The 20,626-nt window shown below is 47.5% G+C and overlaps 1 protein-coding gene across 1 annotated transcript; it reads right to left on the bottom strand.

The window, feature by feature from the left end:
• Window positions 1–218: 218 nt before the first annotated feature.
• TRAPPC3 (trafficking protein particle complex subunit 3) lies at window positions 219–9,993 on the bottom strand. The gene is made up of 5 exons (XM_074934628.1): window positions 9,838–9,993; window positions 5,820–5,917; window positions 5,210–5,309; window positions 3,638–3,820; window positions 219–3,058 (listed from the first exon to the last, which is right to left on the bottom strand). Exons 1-5 carry the CDS (start codon window positions 9,877–9,879, stop codon window positions 2,939–2,941), a joined length of 543 nt encoding a protein of 180 aa, XP_074790729.1. The 5' UTR covers window positions 9,880–9,993; the 3' UTR covers window positions 219–2,938.
• Window positions 9,994–20,626: the final 10,633 nt, after the last annotated feature.

Raw genomic sequence — 20,626 nt, 5'->3', positions numbered from 1 at the left:
AATTACACACGCTTCCTTTAAGATAATCATTACTGTTTCTCAACTGCCACTGTTGAAATTCCTTCCCACCACACACGTACCCGCACAGCCGAACACATTCCTTCTACAGCACTCCTATCACCCTGTCAGCCCAAGAAAGCATGCCACATCCATGCTCACCTCAGCCCCTTCCCAGACTTTACTGAAAGGATCAGACCACCACTGAAAAGTCATCATTGCGATTTTTTTTAATGTAATGGCTTTTAAAATGCAGCCTTAAAATGGTTTACAAGCACCAATAAAGGGAAACAAATGAGTGATCCTTACACTTCTTTGAAACACCACCCTACACCCAATAGACACACAGAGCCATCAGCTCTGTCAATGCAACTCTTTGAATATAGACTCTTACTGCCCCCTTAAGGGTGAATTGCAAGATACCATTCTGGGTATTCAACTCCTGTAGCTATCGGAATTCATTTGGGTGAGGCAGGAATTCCAGAATGGGTGACATTCCAGACAGCTCAATGTTCAAAACAGGAACTGGCATCCCACAGATGGACCAATACATAGTAAGAGCATTCACAATCTAGACAGTTCCATTTCAAACCCTTCTGCAACCACTGGCTGGGTGAAATGAACTTGGTGACTGTAGTTCACTTCATAACCATACCTATCTTCCCCCTCAGGAATCAAGGGAAAGAGGCAGGATTTGCTCAGAGTTGTAATTGCACTGAACGCCAAGATAAATTGTGACTCAGATAGGGGGAGCTTTTCAGGGTCACAGACATACCCAGCAAAGGATTTTACCGAAGTGGACTAAAGGGCATTTCAGGCTAGCGAAAGGTGACAGACCTGCAGGGTCTATCCCTAGAACAGATACAGCAGAGGTGGCAGCAGCTCAAGCTTCACTCACACCATCTTTCAGTGTGCGCTCATCATCTTCACCTTGGAGACATCCCCCAACTACAGATAAAAGGGGACTTTTGTCTACAGAGTCAGGTCCACGATTTCCTGGCTAAGGCTGACATTAAGGTAGTCACAACTCATGTCCCAGAGGAGTTAATTTTGAAAATGCCTGTTAAAATTTGTCTCTTACAACTTTGCACTTAAATGCTTTTCATCCTCCAAGCACTTTGCAATGTTCAACTGAATTTTCCATTTGAATAAAGTGTCAAAAGGGGTGAATTTTCCAGCCTCTTGGTTTATCTTAGACCCAATAACACTACTTCAATTCATTTAGTTATTTCTAAACAAGAGCAGAGGATATAAATTGCTGCATCTTACCAATTAAAATAATGTGGAAACTTCTATTTTAATCTAACTATGAACAACAGAAACTACCAAAGCCCCATTTCACACTGTGCAGTATTTCTACATCATAGCAGGAAAGTGGAATTACATTGACTGAAATGCATTTAGTACTTTGTACTGTTTAGATTTGATATCTAGATATTGCCAGACAGGGGAAGTGAAATTCAGGCTGTATACACTGTGAAATGCTGGATGCATTTCAGCCACTGTAATTTATTTTTTCCATTAAAAATATTCAGGGCATCATCATGCAATTTACCTGTCCCCCTATGAACCTTATCACATAACAGAGTCAGACCACCACCATAGCACAATATACCCAGACAACACTGTTCCACAGGACTGGCTCCTAGCAGCATTGTTGTGGGAGAAAAACTGAAAATTCTTGCCTCCAAAAAGGAGGATCCAGGTAATTTGAATCTCCAGAGATGCTGGTTACGCTCTTCATCTTTATACCATTCTCCTCTAAAGGAAGGCACCCAGCCTCCCGTTAGGATACTACACTCTAGGTAGGCTTCCCTGGCTAGTCCTTAAAATAATGAGGTTTGAATTTTATGTGTATTTAACTATTATACTCAGAATAAGTTAGGAGTAGTTTGCTTTGAGTAAGAAACTGAGATCAGTGCAGTATCTCATTGTATATTTTAGAGAACAGTATTTAATAACAAATGCTTCAGTACCAAATATTCATAGCAAACTCACCAGGGCTACTTTTCCAAGCAGAGACTGGAAGTGTTCACAGGACTAGTGCAAAAGAGAGAGTTGTGGTGTTCTAATATGGCAACTGAATTTCTGTTCTGCAAAATGAACTTAGAGCCTGATGCTGCTGACCCTCAAATACAGTCCCTGACAAACCAGAAGTTTTCTCTGCCACCAAATCCCTCTCACCAAAGAGCACGATTACCCCAAATGGAAGCAGATCATTTGCACTGAAAAGCCCCCATGCTTTATTTTGGATAAAAAGGGCTTGTCTGAAGTGCTCTGCCATCACTTTTTCACACCATGAGCCTATTGCAGAGTTTTAACAAAAGACACTGTGTCCTCAGTAAGAAGAGGCACAGCTGGAAAGCGCAGGACCTACTGTGTGCTCCATTAGGCACTCCCATTCCTTTCACTTTATATGCTTCATTCTTTGCTGCTACATACATGTGTTAGCCAGTCAGTCACAGGCTGCACCCCCTCCATCTGCTAGCCTAGCATAGCCCTCCCAAGCATCAGTGGGAGGAATGCATGTGTCTCAAAAAGAAAACAGCTCCCATGGTGGGTTCTCTTTGTGCTCGGTCTCCAACGTTGGTTATGAAACTCAGTCCCATATTTGAACCGCCTGGAGATCTTTTAGCATTTAAGGAGCAGACATTTGCACACAGCCAAATATCCAGCTAAAAACTGAGCGTAGAAAGAGTCTCTGAGGGTCGTATGAAAAAGTTATCCACCCTGTGAAAATCTTTAGAATGAACCTGTGGTATAAGCAGAGTAACCCAGAGAGTTGTCTCATATGGAAAATGGAAATGTAACAACTTAAATAGTCAGTGAGTCTTTAGGAGTAGGAATTTAAAGGGGGCACTAAATCCCTATGAATCCATGACAAGCGCAACAGGCCACAGCAGCTGGTCCCTCCAGTCCCTTTGGGAGATTGCGCTGTGGCTCACTCCTCTCCAGCCGGGAGATTGTCTTCAATCCGCTTAACAAATTTCATTCGTATTTCTGTGACGCCATCTCCTTTCAATGTATCCTGGACAAATTTCACATCCACGGCCATCTGAACCTGGGGGACGGAGAAGAAAAACCAAAAGGAAAGTTGCTATGAAGTTAAACTAAAAGCTTCCCTATTAGCTGTCCACCCCTTAAGATAGGAGATCCAAGACACAGGACAGGACATTTTATATGGGGTCCTAGAAAGGGCACTAATTAATCTATCAAAGATCATAGGTTTGTCCCCCTATGCCATTGGCACTCAGATACTATTGGGATGGGGCCATATCATTCCCTAGACAGACAGACTTCCCAACAAGAGCAACGGTTGGGATTCCCTTCAGAACTCTGCACTGCTTCTAGAAGACAGAATCCAGCTAACCCTTATCTCCAGGGCATCTACACACTCCCCCATTAATTGAGGCAGAGTTATAAACTTTACTCAGCACAGACCCTTCCCTTTGGACAATACCAGCCAACTGGCTCCTCCAGTTCTGCTTTGCTCTTGACATAGATTCACAGCAAGAGAAAACATGAAGACCACAAACTTGCACAAGGAGGTTGAAATGCCTGTAGAAGGCTCCATGTTTTCGTTTCCAGCCAAGATCTCCACAACTCCACCACCCTTCCTAGGAGAGAAGGGAAGCCTCACCATTTCCAGGGCTCCTCGCAGCACCCCACACAAGAGGTTGGAGTAAATAAGAGATGAGTGGTTATCAGGCAGCTCCACAAAATCCACCAGAGGGTTATTTTCCAAGATGAGGGAGAACTCATCGCCTGCTGGGCTCCAGTTGGTGATGCTCGGGGTGATGCCCAGATACATTTTAAATGCCACCTATTGAGTTACATGGAGCAGAGACAAGCAAGTGACCCAAACGGTAATATTCCCCATCGACGCTGGTCATCAAAGAATCTTAATGAGCTTTGCAAATATTTACTAAGGAAATCAGATCCTTGGCTCCCATTGAAAGTTAAGAGGAGTCAGGGACCTAACTTCCTTAGGTGCTTTCAAAAATCCAACCCAAAGGCACACACTAGCCCTGTTAGTAAGTTAATTTTATCCCCTTCTCAGAGGTAGGGAAATTGAGGGGAGCAATATTCCCTCCTTAAAGGGAAAAATCCAAGAACACTATTTGGATCAGATTTTGCCTAATTCAGAGCAGTTTCCATTTCCTTGGGTTATTTTCTCCCCATGTCAGGGTTCCCTCCCTACTCTGAACTCTAGGGTACAGATGTGGTGACCCGCATGAAAGACGCCCTAAGCTTATTTCTACCAGCTTAGGTTAAAACTTCCCCAAGGCACAAGTTCTTTGCCCTTGGACGGTATGCTGCCACCACCATGTGATTTAACAAAGAATCAGGGAAAGGACCACTTGGCGTTCCTATTCCCCCAAAATATCCCCCCAAGCCCTTACACCCCCTTTCCAGGGAAGGCTGGAGAATAATATAACTAATTGGTTACAAAGTGATCACAGACCCAAACCCCTGGGTCTTAGGACAATAGAGAAGTCAGTCAGGTTCTTAAAAGAAGGATTTTATTTAAAAAAAAAAAAAAAAAAAAGGTAAAAATCACCTCTGTAAAATCAGGATGGGTAACAAAAGATTCAAAAACACAGCAGAACTTCCTCTAGGCTTAGTTTCAAAGTTACAAAAAACAGGAATAAACCTCCCTCCAGCAAAGGAAAAATTCACAAGCAAAACAAAAGATAATCTAACATGCCTTGCCCGGCTTTTACTTACAATTTTTGTAATATGAGAGACTTTTAGGATGGTTTATAGGAAAAGGAGTTTCCTGACCTGATGCTTCTCTGCTTCCCAAGAGAACACACAAAACAAAGCCTTCCCCCCCCCCCCCCCCCCAAGATTTGAAAGTATCTTCTTTCCCCGTTGGTCCTGTTTGGTCAGGTGCCAACCAGGTTATTTGAGCTTCTTAACCCCTTACAGGTAAGGAGGAATTCTAGGCTACCCTTAGCTGTATGGTTATGACACCCCATATTCAGGAAACTCTAGTTTGGATACAAAATGATTTCAAAGTCTCTAGTTAAGCTCAGGAAGCAAGAAGCCACAAGATACATTTTAGAATACAATTGGTGCACCATTCATTATCTCACTCTAAATCAGAAGCTGTTCACCTTAACAGTCCATGAACAGCCTGGCTATGGTGCTGGGACAGGCATAGGACCAGCACTGGTAAAGGCATGCAAGGCTGTATTTGGAGGATTACCTTTGCAATCACATCTGCAGTTTCCCGGAAGTCATGGCATCTTCCTACATTGGACCGGGCCAGAAAATCTTCTATTAGCCGAACTCCAATGTTGTAGCCCCTGTCAATGCACAAAACAGCAGCAAACTATAGAATTATAACAGCACAGCTCAGCTCCAGGAAGATGTTCTAAATCAGTGGCTTGCAAACTTTTTTTTACTGGTGACCCCTTTCACATAGCAAGCTTCTGAGTGCGACCCCCCTTATAAATTAAAAACACTTTTTATATATTTAACACCATTATAAATGCTGGAGGCAAAGCGGGGTTTGGGGTAGAGGTTGACAACTCGCGACCCCCCACGTAATAACCTCACGACGCCCTGACAGGTCCCAACCCTCAGTTTGAGAACCCCTGTTCTACATCTATGCATTAAACTGTTCTCTGAAACTAGTATGTGAAGAGATACAAAAGGAGGGGAAAATATTTTGTTTTAAATTCTGAAAAAACCACAAGTGAACAGTGTTCAGTCTGCCAGTTGGATTGGGTGCAGAAAATAAGAAACAGCAGTTTAAACAGTTCTGCCTACTACAAACTTTCCCAAAGGACTCAAACTCCAAAATGTTAACTTACATTTTATCAAGCTGTTTATTGACATCTTCGTCGTTCTCATAATCCTTACACAGCTGAGTGACCAAAGCTCCATAGGTCAGAGTGAAGAGCTCCGAGCTCTAAACAGATTCAAAAGGAATTTACCATCAGCTGGGCAGAAAAATCCCTGGGCGCCTTTGGGTTTTGTTCCCACCTTACTTTAGTTGGCCTGGAGAGGGGGCCAGAAAGCTTCCGATTCAAAGGAATCAATTACTACACCAACTCTGCAGAGGTCCCAGATTTCATATTTTAAGGAAACTTTAACCTAACAGTAAACTTTAGTGTATTTTAAAATCTTTGGGGTGCTGCTCAAAGGTGATTAACTGCCCCAGAGACAGAAATCTTCCATCTCCAGCATATGAACCACATGGGCAGAGGCAAAGCACATTCCCCTGCACCGCACCCAGTACACACTGCACTCCCCACTAATGTGTCCAGCCCTGACTTGAAGGAGTCATGTGTAGGGCTGTTCAGTCTCCATTGTCTTTCAATCCTTAGCCTCTCTGGTGGACTACCAATTAGTGTCTCAAGATCATAATCAGAACACGCCATTAAGAACTGGAGTGAGACCTCCAAGTCGTTTCATACAGAGCACCAAATAATCACTATCATTGCAACAATTTACAATTACTAGCAATGTGAACTAGATTTGGACTGGTGACTTTTAGAGAGGTGATAGTGTACATATCCCATAAAAGCCCTCAACCTCTGTTATCCATATTTTCCCTGTGTCACGTTTGCATTGTACTTCTCAGATTCCACATGCAGTTCCCTTCATTAGAACATAAAACACCCTGCATTCATAAACTGATTTATTTTTTTGTCAGTATGGTAGTTACATCCCAGCCCCCAAAGGTGATTTGTCCACAGCACATAATTTAGCACAAAAGGCTATATCTGCTCACGAAGATCAGGACTGGAACAGCAGGGACTGTTTCAGGTCAGGACTGAAGTACACTGGTATGCAATGCAGCTGCACCCACTATGCCCAATTCTAATCAAGATTATTGTTCTTCCACAAGTGCCAGAATCACACAGAAGATGAATAAAAGAACAGATGCTCTCTCACAGCTGCTACCACTATATTTCCTGAGCCCAAAGTGATTAAGACATGGTTAGTGTTTTCTTAGTAGCCATTAATCAGAACAGCAATTGATTACAAATTCATTCTCTCCTAAGTGACTGAAAAATAAAAGCAAAGAATCTACACCAAAGTTAGTTTTTCACATTGTCTGAAATAAATGTATTTACTTGAGGAGACATGTTATTTTTAATATTTAAGACTTTGGGTTTCATTTTTTGCAGCTGTTAGAAATATCATGGAAAGTCTAGTCTCAAATTAAGTAGCCTATCACCTACCATGAGATGCATAGATGCAGAAGGTGAAATGAATGGCAAATACCAATACTACAGAATGAAAGCAGCAGGCAGGCAGAAAGGAAGGGAAAAGAGACAACATCAGAGTTAAGTGAGACAAACTGATCACACACATTCTGAACAAATTCACACACAGCCAAGTCTGAAACACAGGAAGGAATCACTCAAGGAGTAGAACTTGGATTTGTTAGAAGTTAGAGAGTATTCTGTCCTGTCATTAAGATCTAATGTTAATTAACAAGGTCAACAATTGGAGAGAATACACATCTAGGCTCTCCTGTTTGGTTAAAAAAAGAATTAGTGAAACTGGCAGGAAAGCCACTAGAATTACAGCTCTATACAGCTGGCATTTATTCTTTGTTTAGCATTTACAATGCTAAATTCACTACTGAAAGTCAAAGATTAAGATGCTCTCAGTTTATATTACTCAAAAAGGACAGGACAGAAGGCTCCTTTAACTCAGCTGGTATAGTAGGAACCTGGGGAAAAAATTAACCAACATGCCAAAAAGGTTAAATTATTGTTAAGGAACCATATCATTTTAGTGAAGTCACATGCCTGGCAGCTGGACAGAGCAGTGCGTGAATAGATGGAGAAAATCCAGCTGTTACCAGTCCAAAGTGTTTAAATTAACTGCATCCTGTCATCAAGCTTTCATCTACTGCTATCAATCTGAAAGAAGTGTATAAAAGGAGCCCACAATTGAAAGGAAGTGGCTAGAGAATGCCATTTAGTAATGTTCAAATGTTACAGTCAATGCACCTATACAATTTAAAAATACCTAAAGTCACAGGGATCTGACTTGTAGATCAATGCTTGGTTTTTACATAATTTGGTAGACTCAATTTGCCTATCAGCTTTACAGCAAGTAGCCTTTTTGTATTTCATTCTCACTTATATATGAAAGCACAGCAAGTTAATCATTAATCTAAGTTTAATTGGCCTTTTGTACAATCTTCAGTAGCAGACTACTACTGTGCTAACAAGAGTGATTGAATGCTAATTAAATAAATCCAATGCCTTAAACACAAAAGCCATGTCCACACAAGAAAAATGGAGTCAGTGGCCGACAAAGGGGTCTGCAATGGATGGAGCTCAATTACTGCCGAGTACAGACAAACCAAATTCAGCATCTGCACCCATTGCTGAACCCTGCAAACTGCAACAGATATTCATCCTAGTGTAGAAAAGACTGAGGAAGAAAATAACGTCAATGAGTGAAGTCCCATTTAAGTCAATGAGCCACATTCACTTGTGACTTAATGGAGTTGTTATATCAAGGATGGATGAGCTTGGCTCCATTTATCTTCACGTTGAAATTTAAGCTCTATACCTTTGCTCCTCATATCTGTCAAAAAAAGAAAAGGAGGACTTGTGGCACCTTAGAGACTAACAAATTTTTTTGAGCATAAGCTTTCGTGAGTTACAGCTCACTTCATCAGATGCATGCTGTAGCTCACGAAAGCTTGTGCTCAAATAAATTTGTTAGTCTCTAAGGTGCCACAAGTCCTCCTGTTCTATTTGCGGATACAGACTAACACAGCTGTGTTCATCTCCTAGGTTCATCTGGAGTGGTAACACGGAATAAGATTATAGACAGGCAAGACCCAAATATGGCCTAACCTTTTCAGAAAGGCAACGTGTGATATGTACTGTGCAGTTCAAAGGCACGTTTCTACAAACATGAAAAAAGAGAGCCTTCCTGCTCTTAGTCTAAGGAAGCCAGGACTTTGCAGCACTATTACCACGCAGCATTACTTCAACTCCTTACACTGTGGGTGTTGCTCTAAGGATTAGGATAGCTGTGGTTTAACACAGATAACTCCCCACATAAACATTAACACAAGCCCCTAATATTAACTCTCAGAACATCCACCACTGAGCTCCGAACACCGAAGCAGCAGCCTCCATCACCGCAGGGTACACGTTGGGGGGAAACTGCAGGGATCCGGGGGGGGCAGGTATTTAAGGCATCCCAGAGTTTTGCGAGCTACCCCTGGGCTGGGGTCGCTGTTCTGCGATGCAGGGGCTTGGAGCGGGCAAAGGGGCATCCAGCCCAGCTGGAGCTAGTCAGCAAACGGGGCGCCCCAGATTCACCCCCCCCCGGCCCCGGGATGACACAAGCTCCCCACGCCCGGCAGGATGAGCCGGTTCCTGCCAGCAGCTTGGCGCCGGCCCAGAGGCCCCTTCACCCCCCCAGCTCACCCCACCTCAGAACCGCTTGGGAACCCGCCGAAGGTCCGGGCACCGCCGCCCCCCCCCCCCCGACTCCAGGCCCCCCACGGTCCGGGCACCGCCGCCCCCCCCCCCGACTCCAGGCCCCCCACGGTCCGGGCACCGCCGCCCCCCCCCCGACTCCAGGCCCCCCACGGTCCGGGCACCGCCGCCCCCCCCCGACTCCAGGCCCCCCACGGTCCGGACACCGCCCCCCCGGCTCCAAGCCCCCCACGGTCCGGACACCGCCCCGCCCGACTCCAGCCCCCCCACCCCCACGGTCCGGACACCCCGCCCCCCGACTCCAGGACCCCCCCCTCCGGCCAGGCCCCAAACACACCCCGCCCCCACGGTCCGGACACCGCCCCGGCCTGGCGCCCCCGCCCCGCCCCGCCCCGCCCCCACTTACCATTTTCTTGCTCTCGGTGCCCCGACCGGCCTGGCGCGACATCCTGCCCAGCCCGGTGTGCGTCGGCCCGGCCCGGCCCAGCCCCTCCGACCCGCTCAGCCAGCAGCCTCCCGCAGAGCCTCGGGGCAGGGCCTGGCGCGGGGTATGACGGGAACTGGAGTCCCCTCGAACCCGGCGCCTCCTCCACCCCAGCGCGGCCCTCCGCCCGGAGAACTACCGCCCCCACAAGGCACCGCGCGCCGCCCTCGGGGCATGCTGGGAACGAGAGGGGAGGGGGAGGGAGACGTTCCACTCCCAGCAGGCCCTGGGAGAGCAGCGCTTGACTCAACTACAGTTCCCAGCATGCCCTGGGAGAACAGGGGCTGCGGAGACTACAGCTCCCGGCATGCCCTGGGCGGGCTCAGGGTGGAAGGACTACAATCCCCAGCATGCCCAGCCGCGGCCAGCCTGGCCTCTAGGTGGCACGTGGGGAGCAGGCTGCAGGGGGGCAGCTGCATCCCCTGCCCTGTGGCCTTCGGGACGTGGGCTGGCGCCTGGCCCCAGGCCTGCACCCAGCCTGGCCCGGGCCCTGGAGCGTGGGCAGGCACGCCAGGGGCTGGGCGTGTCCGTCTGGCCGGGCTGGGGTCAGTGCCCCCCGCCCGGTGGGGCAGAACCATCTCCCCGGCACGGGAGCCGGGCTGCGAGCCCCCTGCAGAGAGGGCACAGGGCGTCCGGCTCCTGGCTGGGATTACGCTCCTTTGGCAGGCCAGCCGGGGAGCTCCCCGCGGCCGGGAGGCGGACATGGCTGGCACCCGTCTGGCTGAGGGGGGCCCTGTTCTTCCATATGAAACCCCGCAGGGTGTGTGTGGCGTGACCCGCCCTGAACCCCGGGCCGCGTGCTGCTCAGTTAACATACAGGCGCAAAACGCACGCTCACAGAGTGAACCAGCTCTGCGGCCCCTCAAGCACTCAGGTCTCCCACAGGTGTCAGTTCCCCCGCATGAATGCGGCACTAGCAAACGTGGGACAGGGTGTTTATGTTCCTGCTGCTACCAGTGTCATTCCACAGTCGCTCTTGCAACTGGCAAGAGGCAGTTCACAAAAAGAGGGCGGTTTGTTTGCAGTTAAATCTGCATCAGCATGGATTGGAGTCCTCGAAGTGCAACGACTGTTTTATGTTACTTAGAGAACAACATATAAAGTGTGTAATTGTTTCCTTGCGACTTAGGGCAGTGCAAGTGAGAGAGCGAAGCTCACTGAAGAGTCCCCGTGGTAGAATAGAGTGGGGAAGCAGAGGGTCCAAGGGGGGGATGGTAATTGGAGGGGAGCAGGGAGTGCATTGGAGGAGCACAGCTATAAAGCGTAAGATCAGAGAGCTGGGAGAAGTGAAGGAAGACCAAATCCAGGGAAACCTTTGAAAACCAGGAGGCCCATTTGGAAGTGGGTTTGGAAACTGACAGGAAATATAAACTTTTCATTTTTGTAGCTGAGTATGTCCTTGTATGGTAGGAGAGTCAGCTCAGGAAAGCTACAGGGGAGAGAAGTGAAAGAGACTTCACTGATTCACTTCAACCCAGACCTGCTTCCAGCTGCTAAACATGCAGGCTCACCACACCTCTCTTCCAATGTCCTTCATTCCTGACCTGCAGCCCTCCTACAATTCCAATCCTAGGACCTTACACAACTCTGCCAATTCACCTTATTCCCGGCCTGAAACTCCAATTGCTGTTCCAGTCCTGGCTCTCCTTGAGCAGACACTAGATACATCAGGCCACATTCTCTGTTGGATTTGCAGTATGAACCTTTGACAATAGGCTAGGAATGCACAAACATTTGAACTTGCGACCCAAGCTTTGAATTGGAGTGTGATTCCTCAGAAACAAACGTCTGGTTTATTCATCTATTTCCTGAATTGCTTCATAGCCACTGAGTTCAGAAAACAGTATTAACTCCATCACATACCATAGCTAAATAACCAGAGCTCATTGTCTGTAGGACACCCTGAAGCAAAGCAGTCCGCTGCATCCAAGGAAGCCTATCACTAAGTATTTGATGGGTGATATATGCCATGTGAGTTATTTGGCCAACATTTGGTGCCCACATTCTCCAAACTGCACATGTTAACAGAACATAACTGGCTCTCAGAGATAAGGACCCATAGTGCCTGTGTTAATACTGCACAATGGTGACCGTATCTAAGGGCCTTCCGTTTATGAGATAACACAGTGTGCGTTATCTCACAGAGAAACGGTGCTTCCGCTAATGCCAGGGCTCTGGGGCACTTCTTGTTCTGCGCAGAGATTGTGTGATTTAGTTGGGAGTTTCACGCCTAGAAGTCTGATTCTGCAAAACAGAAGTTTAACCAAAATTAATCTGACCAGAAACGTGGCTGTCAGGTTGTATAACAATGCCGCTGCAGCCCCATTCTCTTTGGTGCAGTCGGTTGGCACAATAATCTGTCCAGCATCAGTTTTCTCTTAGCCGTGCTTGAAGTCTAAAATGCAGGCTTCGACCACGCTATCTACTAGAGCCGCGTTGCCTGAGTCACTTCCACCTTCTTCACAAAGTCTGCCCTGTTCTTAGGGTAACATACTGGCAATGCAGGTACATACGTGTGCCTGTCTCCCTCCTTCCAACTGCTGGGCCACGAGAGGAGAGCAAGTTATTACCGCTGCCTGCACAAACCTGCTGGTTTAGCTCAAGCTGTGGATACTGGTGCTGCAATGCAGAAGGTGCCAGGTTCATACTGTGCTGCTGACCCAGGTGGAAGTGGGGGCGTCATTATTACATTGCAAAGGAAAATCAAGATATTCAATTAGGAGTTTTTTTCTCCAGAACTATATAAAAATAAGAGATTAACCAATAGCCTGAAGTTAGGTCAACAATGAAAGCAGATGAAGTGGGAGAAGCTCAGGCCACTGCCCAGGATCCTTTTCCATCTTGCTTCTCTCTCCTCTTCTGCCCCAATCTACTTCACTGAGGCTTTTGGAAAGCTTCTTACGCCGATCACTGTTCCAGCCGATCTTTTTGTAACACTACACCACTTCCAGCAGCAACATGGGGCATGGAGCATTTACAGGTCCCATTCGCAGACGGCTACCCCCGCTACAGTGCCATGAAGAGTCTGGCCCTATCTCTTCCAGAAGTACCTTTTTCAAGCCACAGCTCTGTGGCACAGTAGAATCTGGGCCAGGTTCTGATCCCCCTGTTTATCTAGGATAGCACTCACTTCAAGCCTATTTGTGGAGCGAGGGCTTGTCTACGCTTGAAAGCATAGACACTACACTCAGCATAGACACTACCTACGCTGCCAGGAGGCGTTCTCCCATCGGCATAGGTAACCCACCACCCCGAGTGACGGTAGCTAGGTTGATGGAAGAATTAACTATGTCGTTCAAGAATGGGGATTTTTCACATCTCTGGGTCAACCTAATTTTCTAGTGCAGACCAGGCCTAAAGGATCATTCAGTGTGAGTAAAGGGATCAGGATCTGGCCCTCTCGTTGTAGCAAGTCCAGACTTTTATTGTAATAGCTTAGATTCTTGTTTGTCAAAGCACCTAGACTACAAAAGAGCCCACGCCCCGCTGCCCTTGGTGGAGCCCACACCCCGCCGCTCTTGGTGGAGCCCACGCCCCACCGCCCTTGGCATCAGCAGTGTTTTGACACTTAAAGAAAAACAACTGTCTGGCCCCTGCTGAGGAAGGATGGACAGGTGCCCAGCTGTTTGTTCTGACACCGCTGGAATAACAGGAAGTCCTGTTGTAACAATGATACCTAAGGCCCTGGGAGGGTAAAATGCTTTCTGTGCAGCTGGGGAGGAGGCAGGGGGGTCCTGAGAGAAGTCAGTTACTGACTACAGAGAGAGGGAGAACGGGACAGCGGATACTTGACAGCAGCACACACACAATGGTCTATTGGACACACACAATGGTCTATAGGACACACACACCTCTCACAGGTTTCTCATGAAGTCATGATAACCACAAGGACAAAGCTTTCGTGGTGGCCGTTGTCACGAGGGCCCTGAGAGGTGTGTGCCATAGAAGTCTATTCACGGTTTTCCTGTTCTGCTTTGTACAGAGATCGCCAAGGCTCCTAGGTTCCACACTCGACTATGTGACTTTGAGCAAGCCACTTCACTTCTCAGTCCACCCCCCAACCACCCCTCCAAAAATGTGTTTAGTAACACACACTTGCCTACCACACAGGCACTGTGAGACGTTGCTGATGAATTTAACGAAGCATTTTGGGATCCTTGTCTGAAAGGCATTGAAGGCAAGCTAAGAAGAGGTGTGCTCTTTAATCTCCCTGCGACAGCTCCTCACATTCAGGGCTAGTCTGATGTTCCAAAGCCTGGACCTCCTGCCCCCGACACAGTAGCTCTTCTTCATGGCTCTGGAAGATCTCACCAGAGCTCAAAGCACCAGCACCAAAGAGACAGGGTGTTTAGTGGAAGGGCCATTTCCCAGGCTGGTCGGACAGGTTTGTGAAGCAGCTACGGTCTCAGCGACAAACCTGGACGTAGCCGTGGGATGTACATTCAGGCGAAGAGAAGGGAAAGCAGCGGACAGAGTATTTTTTCTGTAAAGCAGACACACGTTCTCCTTTCCTTACAGGTATCAGGTGTGTCAGCCTAGTGCAAAGAGCAGATGGAAGCCCCAGAAGCAAAGGCTAGTGGCAGAAGATGTTTTTATTTCAGCTTCCAGCTTCAGGTGCCATCGACACTTTATTTGCGGCCTGGCAAGCCTGGTCTTGTGGGGCTGAGAGCCAGGCAACCTCGGAACTGTTACCCACCCTGCAGCAGTCTCTCTGCATGACCTTGGGCAAGTCACTGTCTTGCTCTGTGCTTCAGTCTTCCCATCTGTAAAATGGGGGATAGTGATATTTCAGAAGGATGTGGGAAGCTTCAGTTCATGCATCACTGCAAAGTGCTTTGAGATCTGCTGGAGCACCAGGTGGCGTTCAATACAAGGTGTCCCAGAGAGCAGGGACATTAATGTATCTGTGCTCCGGATTGAGTCTGCACTTACAAAGGCTTTTGACTGTAAGTGCAGCCAATTTCTGGGGAGCGTTGGTTCAAACAGCCCCGTCGGGACAGTTAGAAGGCAGCTCAGTATATGGTGGTTTGGCACCCCTCAGACATATTTGCTGTTATGCCTACAGTCAGAGTGACCTCCCAATTTTAAAGATATTGTAGCTATTTTTCCCCATTGGCTTTTGAGTTCTTTGAGTCTGCATGGGAGTTAAACTAACCATTGTTACATGATTCGTATGACTGCTAGGAATAGCATCCATTAAACATATAGAAAGGAGAGCTGAGCTATTTTCTATTGATGAAATTGCTAATGTTCCCTGTGATATTTTCCAGGCGTCTCTTTCAAATTAAGTCAAGATGGCAATCCATCAGAGCCCCAGCTTCAAACAGGACCAGCAAATATCTGACCGACTCTGCAAGGACTCCTCAGTGCCCATGGAGTTTAAATTAAATTTTTGTCTAATGAATAATATTGAAAGGGAAATTGCTAAATATAGGGCCCCATTCATTAAAAATTGAAAAAGTCCCTCAAATATACTTGTGCAGACAGGTTGTGTTCTCTGTCCTCCCGTGGTATTTCTATGCCTCCTGTTACACATTCAGCGCATGATTAATAATGAGAAATGTCAGGTGGTTTATGTGTATCCATAAAGCATGTATGAGCAGAAAGTGAATTTATATGCAAGTGGCTCACTGCCTGGTCTGAGGCTAGACCAATGCTTATTGCTGTCAGACATTTCTCTGGTAGGTTCTTCCTATAAGTGGCCCCCAAAAAGATTCTCCAGATGCAATATTTATTCTTACATTTCCAGCTTTTCAATGAGTATGTGATCATTAAAAAGATGTGATAAAGATAATAAATCAATCAAAATAAATCCCTCAGATCCAAGAAGAATAAATCCCTAGATCTAACAGCATCAGCTCCCCACTGAACAGACCCCTCCCCTGCAGACCAATAAGATTCTGACACCTTGCGCCCCACAAGTGGCTACCTTTCAGAAGCACTGTTGGCACGTAATTTATAAAATGCTTTGGGATCGCTCTATAAATGTAAATTGTTGTTGTTATTCTCTCAGTAAATTTGGGCCCTATCCTGCAAGTACTTAACTACTTGCTTAACTTTAACCCCATGAGTAGCCCCCTGAACGCAATGAGAATATTCATTGTCTAATGAAGCCCTATATTTTCCACACATCCCAAACACGAAATCTCCTGCATGCCTTTCCAACAAGATAAAGCCACACAAGCAGCTCTTCACAGTAGTCATCCTCCTTCCAAAGCAAAGCCTGCACCAGATGAAACTAGCATGGAAAAAAACACAGAGCTAATAGTCCATGAGATCCCTTTATAAAGACCCATCAGCCTTCAGTGACTGGTTTCGACCTACAGAGACCAAGAAATTCATAGTGAAGGCTGACATTGTGCCAGGAGTTCTACAGTAGGCATTCTCAGCAGACGTGGTACAGGAGAACAGTGCATGCATGTAGTGCCTTGTTGGCCTGGCTGGGGGTCCAGAGAAGGGGGGTTGGTTCTTCTAACAAATACATCGTACTGACTCTATCTTTCATGCTTCTTGTGGTATTTCAGCCATGAGGCAAATCTCTCTAGTACAGCCCTTTAACCCAGTGCCTAATCTCTTCTGCTGGGGGTCGGGTCATAGACTATCAGGGTCGGAAGGGACCTCAGGAGGTCATCTAGTCCACCCCCTTGCTCAAAGCAGGACCAATCCCCAATTTTTGCCCCAGATCCCAAATGGCCCCCTGAAGGATTGAACTCACAACCCTGGGTTTAGCAGGCCAATGCTCAAACCACTGAGCTATCCCTCCTCCCAGGACTCAGCATTAAGGTGCAGAGCTGTTCTGCTGACTCACCCTGGCAATCAGACCAGGTGGATCCTATTAGCTCGCATCCAAGACATATAAGGGTTGAGCCTGGGGAAGGGGGACAGGGCTATAGTGGGCAGTCCTAGCAGGAAGTTTGTATAACATCAAAGGAACCCCCAGGAAGGGGGTCAGTTTGGCCCTTCACCAATGTGCATCCATGAGATGTGACAGAGGCTGGGTGGGAAAGCCATTTGCTTTCAGGACCCCTAAGGGGCTGAGGTTCACGGTAGAAAGACTGGCACACTCTGCCTTGTAGCAGCAGCACCAGCACTCAGTGTGCCCGATGGGATCGCTAAATGAAATGTTTAATGTACCTCTTGAGTAGTAACAGGCTCCCGGGGAGCAATGAGCTAGTTATTATTAGGCTGAAAGACTCTAGCTTTGGGATACTCAGCTATTTGAGCGAGACCATTTTACAACAATAATGCACTCCTTGGCTGCTCTTGGTGCAATGTGATGCCATATATCGTACTTGCCAGATGTGCATGTCTGTTCTCCCTGGAAGCTCAGATACCTCTTTGCAGACAGCAAGCCAGGAGAAACGTTCTCTGTGCTCCCCCAGAGCACCTTGGTGCAGCGCTGCAGCCTCTTCTGAAATGAATTCAGCTGGGGGAAAGGCTGCAGCAACTTGCCGAGGGGGAAGGTTGAAATTGATTGAGATTAGTAGGTTGTGTAGTTTGCTTTCATGTCTCAAGGCATCTGCTGTGCATATGTTTAAAGGGAAAATGAGTGCTATATGCACTACCGGCCCATCTCCGGTCATCTCCAAGCTAGGTAATAAATGAGGCTCTTACACTTACATGGCACTCTTCAGCCTGAGGGATGCAGAAGCTCTGCAACCTGGAAAGCTGAAGGTAGAAGGTGCTGAGCACCTACTGTGGGACATCAGGAACCCTCACCATTATGAAGGCTTTGGCTTGCAGCTCAAGTGGACTAAGGGGGTACCCAGGGCGTTTTAGCTTCAACCACTGGTTTGCATTCGACCCACTGTAGGTAGCCATGGATGGCTGGGAGATGCCTTCTGGGAGTTCTCAGTCCTGTTCCCAGCAAGCAGCTGCCTATATCACCCACCCACCAGCCTGTCTGGGTTCCTGGTTGGTGGTCTCAGATGAGAGGCTAAAGGCCACATGGGAAACAGAGACCGAACTCTCCCCTTAGAGGTGATGTTCCAGGCCAGGGCACAGGGAGCAGTTGGGGGAAAGCCTACCTGTGCCACACCTGTGGAAGCCCCGTCATTGTCTCACCTGTTCAAAAGCCCCTTCTGGATCCCTGAGTTTGCAACTGTAGGCCTCCTTCCTGCACCTGTTTTCTCATTAGTTGTCCCCCTTAATTGCTTGAGCCCTGGGGGAGGGGCCTTCAGATGTTCCCAGAACTCAGTAGGTGCTAACACTCAGCACCCTGACACAGAAGGTCTAGGATGGGATTACTCCGTCCTGCCCCAGTGCAGAGGCTGGGCTGGGCTCTCCAGGTCCCTTCCAGCTCTAGGATTCCATGTTCAGTCAACAAGCAGAGCCTTCCCAGGGTGCAGGGCTGCCAGACACCACGTCCCGCTGTCCCAGTCTGTACACACAAGTAACGGATAAAGCTTTCGCCCCAGCCTCTCAGTGAATCTACCTCATCAAACAAACAATCAAGGAAGGTTCCCTGAGCTACCAATACCACCCCAGCCTGGACTGGGAGAGCCATTTCAGAGATGAGCTGCTCTACAGAGCCAGCGTTATCCCAGCCCCTCTTCTGCATTTCTTTTCTGTGCACAACCACTTACCGATGCCAGGGCCAGGATTTTCAGAAGTGACGAGTGGTTTTGGGATGCTTTCAAGAGACATGATTTTCAAAGGGTGGGTGCTCCATCCTTTCTGAAGATAAGATTCCCTCTTAAGGTGTCTCAGCATGAGTGCCCCAAAACCAGTGCCCCCCAAATCGTGGCCTGGATGTATAACTTTTGGCAAATCATTTATGTCCGTGACAAAGCCATGAGGCGAGTGACTTTGCTCCAGCCTGTAACCCCTGGCTAGAGGCATATTCCATCTGGCTGTAGCATAACAGATCACCGTCTCAAGGCCAGTTGCCTAGCAGCTAAGTTTGAACAGCTATGAACGGAGCCCGGGCAGCAGCAGTGGGGCTGGGAGTCCCACATGCTAACCGGCGTGCTTTGTGTTTATCCCCAGACTTAACCAGAGTGTTCCAAGGCTCCACCATTACCAGTGACCAATAATTCCTCTTTCTTTTTTTTGGCCAAGGAATTTTACTACGCTTTGAAGATACAAGAGCTGACGAAGAGCACTGCAGTGCCAGGAATATGTCGAGCAGGCCTTGGAGAGAGTTAGCTTAGCCAGGCCTGGCTTAGCGGTTCTGCTCTATAATTTATGTGGGTTTTACAGGGACCTTATGGAAAACATCATAATGGAACTTTTCAAGCGAAGCATTGCGGGAAGGCATCTTAACTTCCTCCATCTCTCCAAGGGGCTTGAAATCCAAAACAGGACTATGGAGGAGGGCGTCGATCAGAAGAATAGCAGCACTCCGCTGTTTGGGGGCACCGGCTGCAAAATGGGGATAAAGCCCCATTGAGACATCTTATCTCTACAGATATTGCAAATGACCCTTCCTGAAAAATGTCTTCCAATGCACGTTTAGCTGCTCTTCTCTTTATAACTGCCAGCTTCAACCCATTTCAGCAGCAGTGCTATTCATTAACCAGCTTCCTTCCATAGTGTCAGTAATAAAATTCTTTGCACTCACATTGCATCTTTCCTTAAAGAGACCCATCAGTTATCATCCCCATTCCACAGATAGAAACCCAGAGGCTCAAAGAGGGAAGGGACTTGCCCCAGGTCACACGGAGAGGCAGTGGCAGAGCTGGGAACTGGTTCTCAGTTGTTTGTTCGGACCATTATGCCTCCCTCCAGATGCAGCGGAGCAGTATAAGCAGGAAGGGGTGTGAATTCATCGCACACTTAGCTGCAGAGAATATGGAATCCATCTGGAGCTCAGCGTTGTCACTAAAGCAGCAATACATGGTTTTGCTGGGGAAAAGTCCGTGATGCGTCTTGCACTGTGTGACGAAGTAGAGATTTTCCCTGGTTATGTTGTATGTGAGTCTTACTGTTTTGCATGAATGTTGCGTGTGCCTCAGTTTCCCTGTGTATTGCACCAATGTCTACGCCTGGTAGAATATGAGAAGCTTGGTCCAAAGATATATGTAACCTCCAGGAAATAATATCTTTTGTCGTTAATCAAGACTAAATGTATCATAATTATGGTAGCTTTCCAAAGGCTCGGTCTGGCTGACTATGAGCCAGAAGGAATAAAATATACATTGAGTGCCCATGACCTAATTCCCCAAACCGACTTTCCCTCTTTCTTTTTCCAGATCTGGGACTCGTATTTTATCCTCGTGTAACAGGAAATATTAAGCTCAGCTCGATGGCTTTCTGGACCAACCTCTGGGTTCCACCATTCGCAGCAATGTATTACACCTGTCATTTCTAAAATGCAAAGAGACACATTCTCCTTTCCTTACCACCTCCAGCACACGCGGTTTATAAAGCCTCTACAGAGAATGCCCCATTTCTCGTCTGCTTGTTATGTACATCATGCCAATTAGTGGTGCCTCTCTGGCTTCAACAGACACCCCACAAGATGCCACTTTAGGAGCAAATCTGGAGCCCTGAGTATCCGGGTCGGGCGCTGGACAGATGCACAGGGGGAGGGATTCTCCTTCCAGGCTGTGCCCCATGGGTGGAGGAGCTGGTATCAGCCCTTACACCTCCTTTCACCCCGCCCCCCATATATGCAGCCCCTGGAGGGGCAGAACCCACCTGGTTCTGCTGACGCGTGTGAGGAAGGGGCTGAACACCAAAGCCAGGGCTCAGAGCTCCGGCTCAGCTG

This window comes from Natator depressus, chromosome 19, assembly GCF_965152275.1.
Source record: "Natator depressus isolate rNatDep1 chromosome 19, rNatDep2.hap1, whole genome shotgun sequence".
Classification (NCBI taxonomy): domain Eukaryota; kingdom Metazoa; phylum Chordata; order Testudines; family Cheloniidae; genus Natator; species Natator depressus.
Note: the sequence above shows the minus strand (reverse complement) of the source record. Positions and strands in the feature narration are given on the sequence as shown.

Bases quoted from the DNA above. Each gene is read 5' to 3' on its own strand.
- TRAPPC3 (XM_074934628.1), bottom strand. From the start codon at position 9,879: ATGTCGCGCCAGGCCGGTCGGGGCACCGAGAGCAAGAAAATG. The intron at 5,918-9,837 runs GTAAGTGGGGGC...GAATCTGTTTAG, and splicing joins GCACCGAGAGCAAGAAAATG to AGCTCGGAGCTCTTCACTCT. The intron at 3,059-3,637 runs GTGAGGCTTCCC...TCCGTCCCCCAG, and splicing joins TGCGAGGAGCCCTGGAAATG to GTTCAGATGGCCGTGGATGT.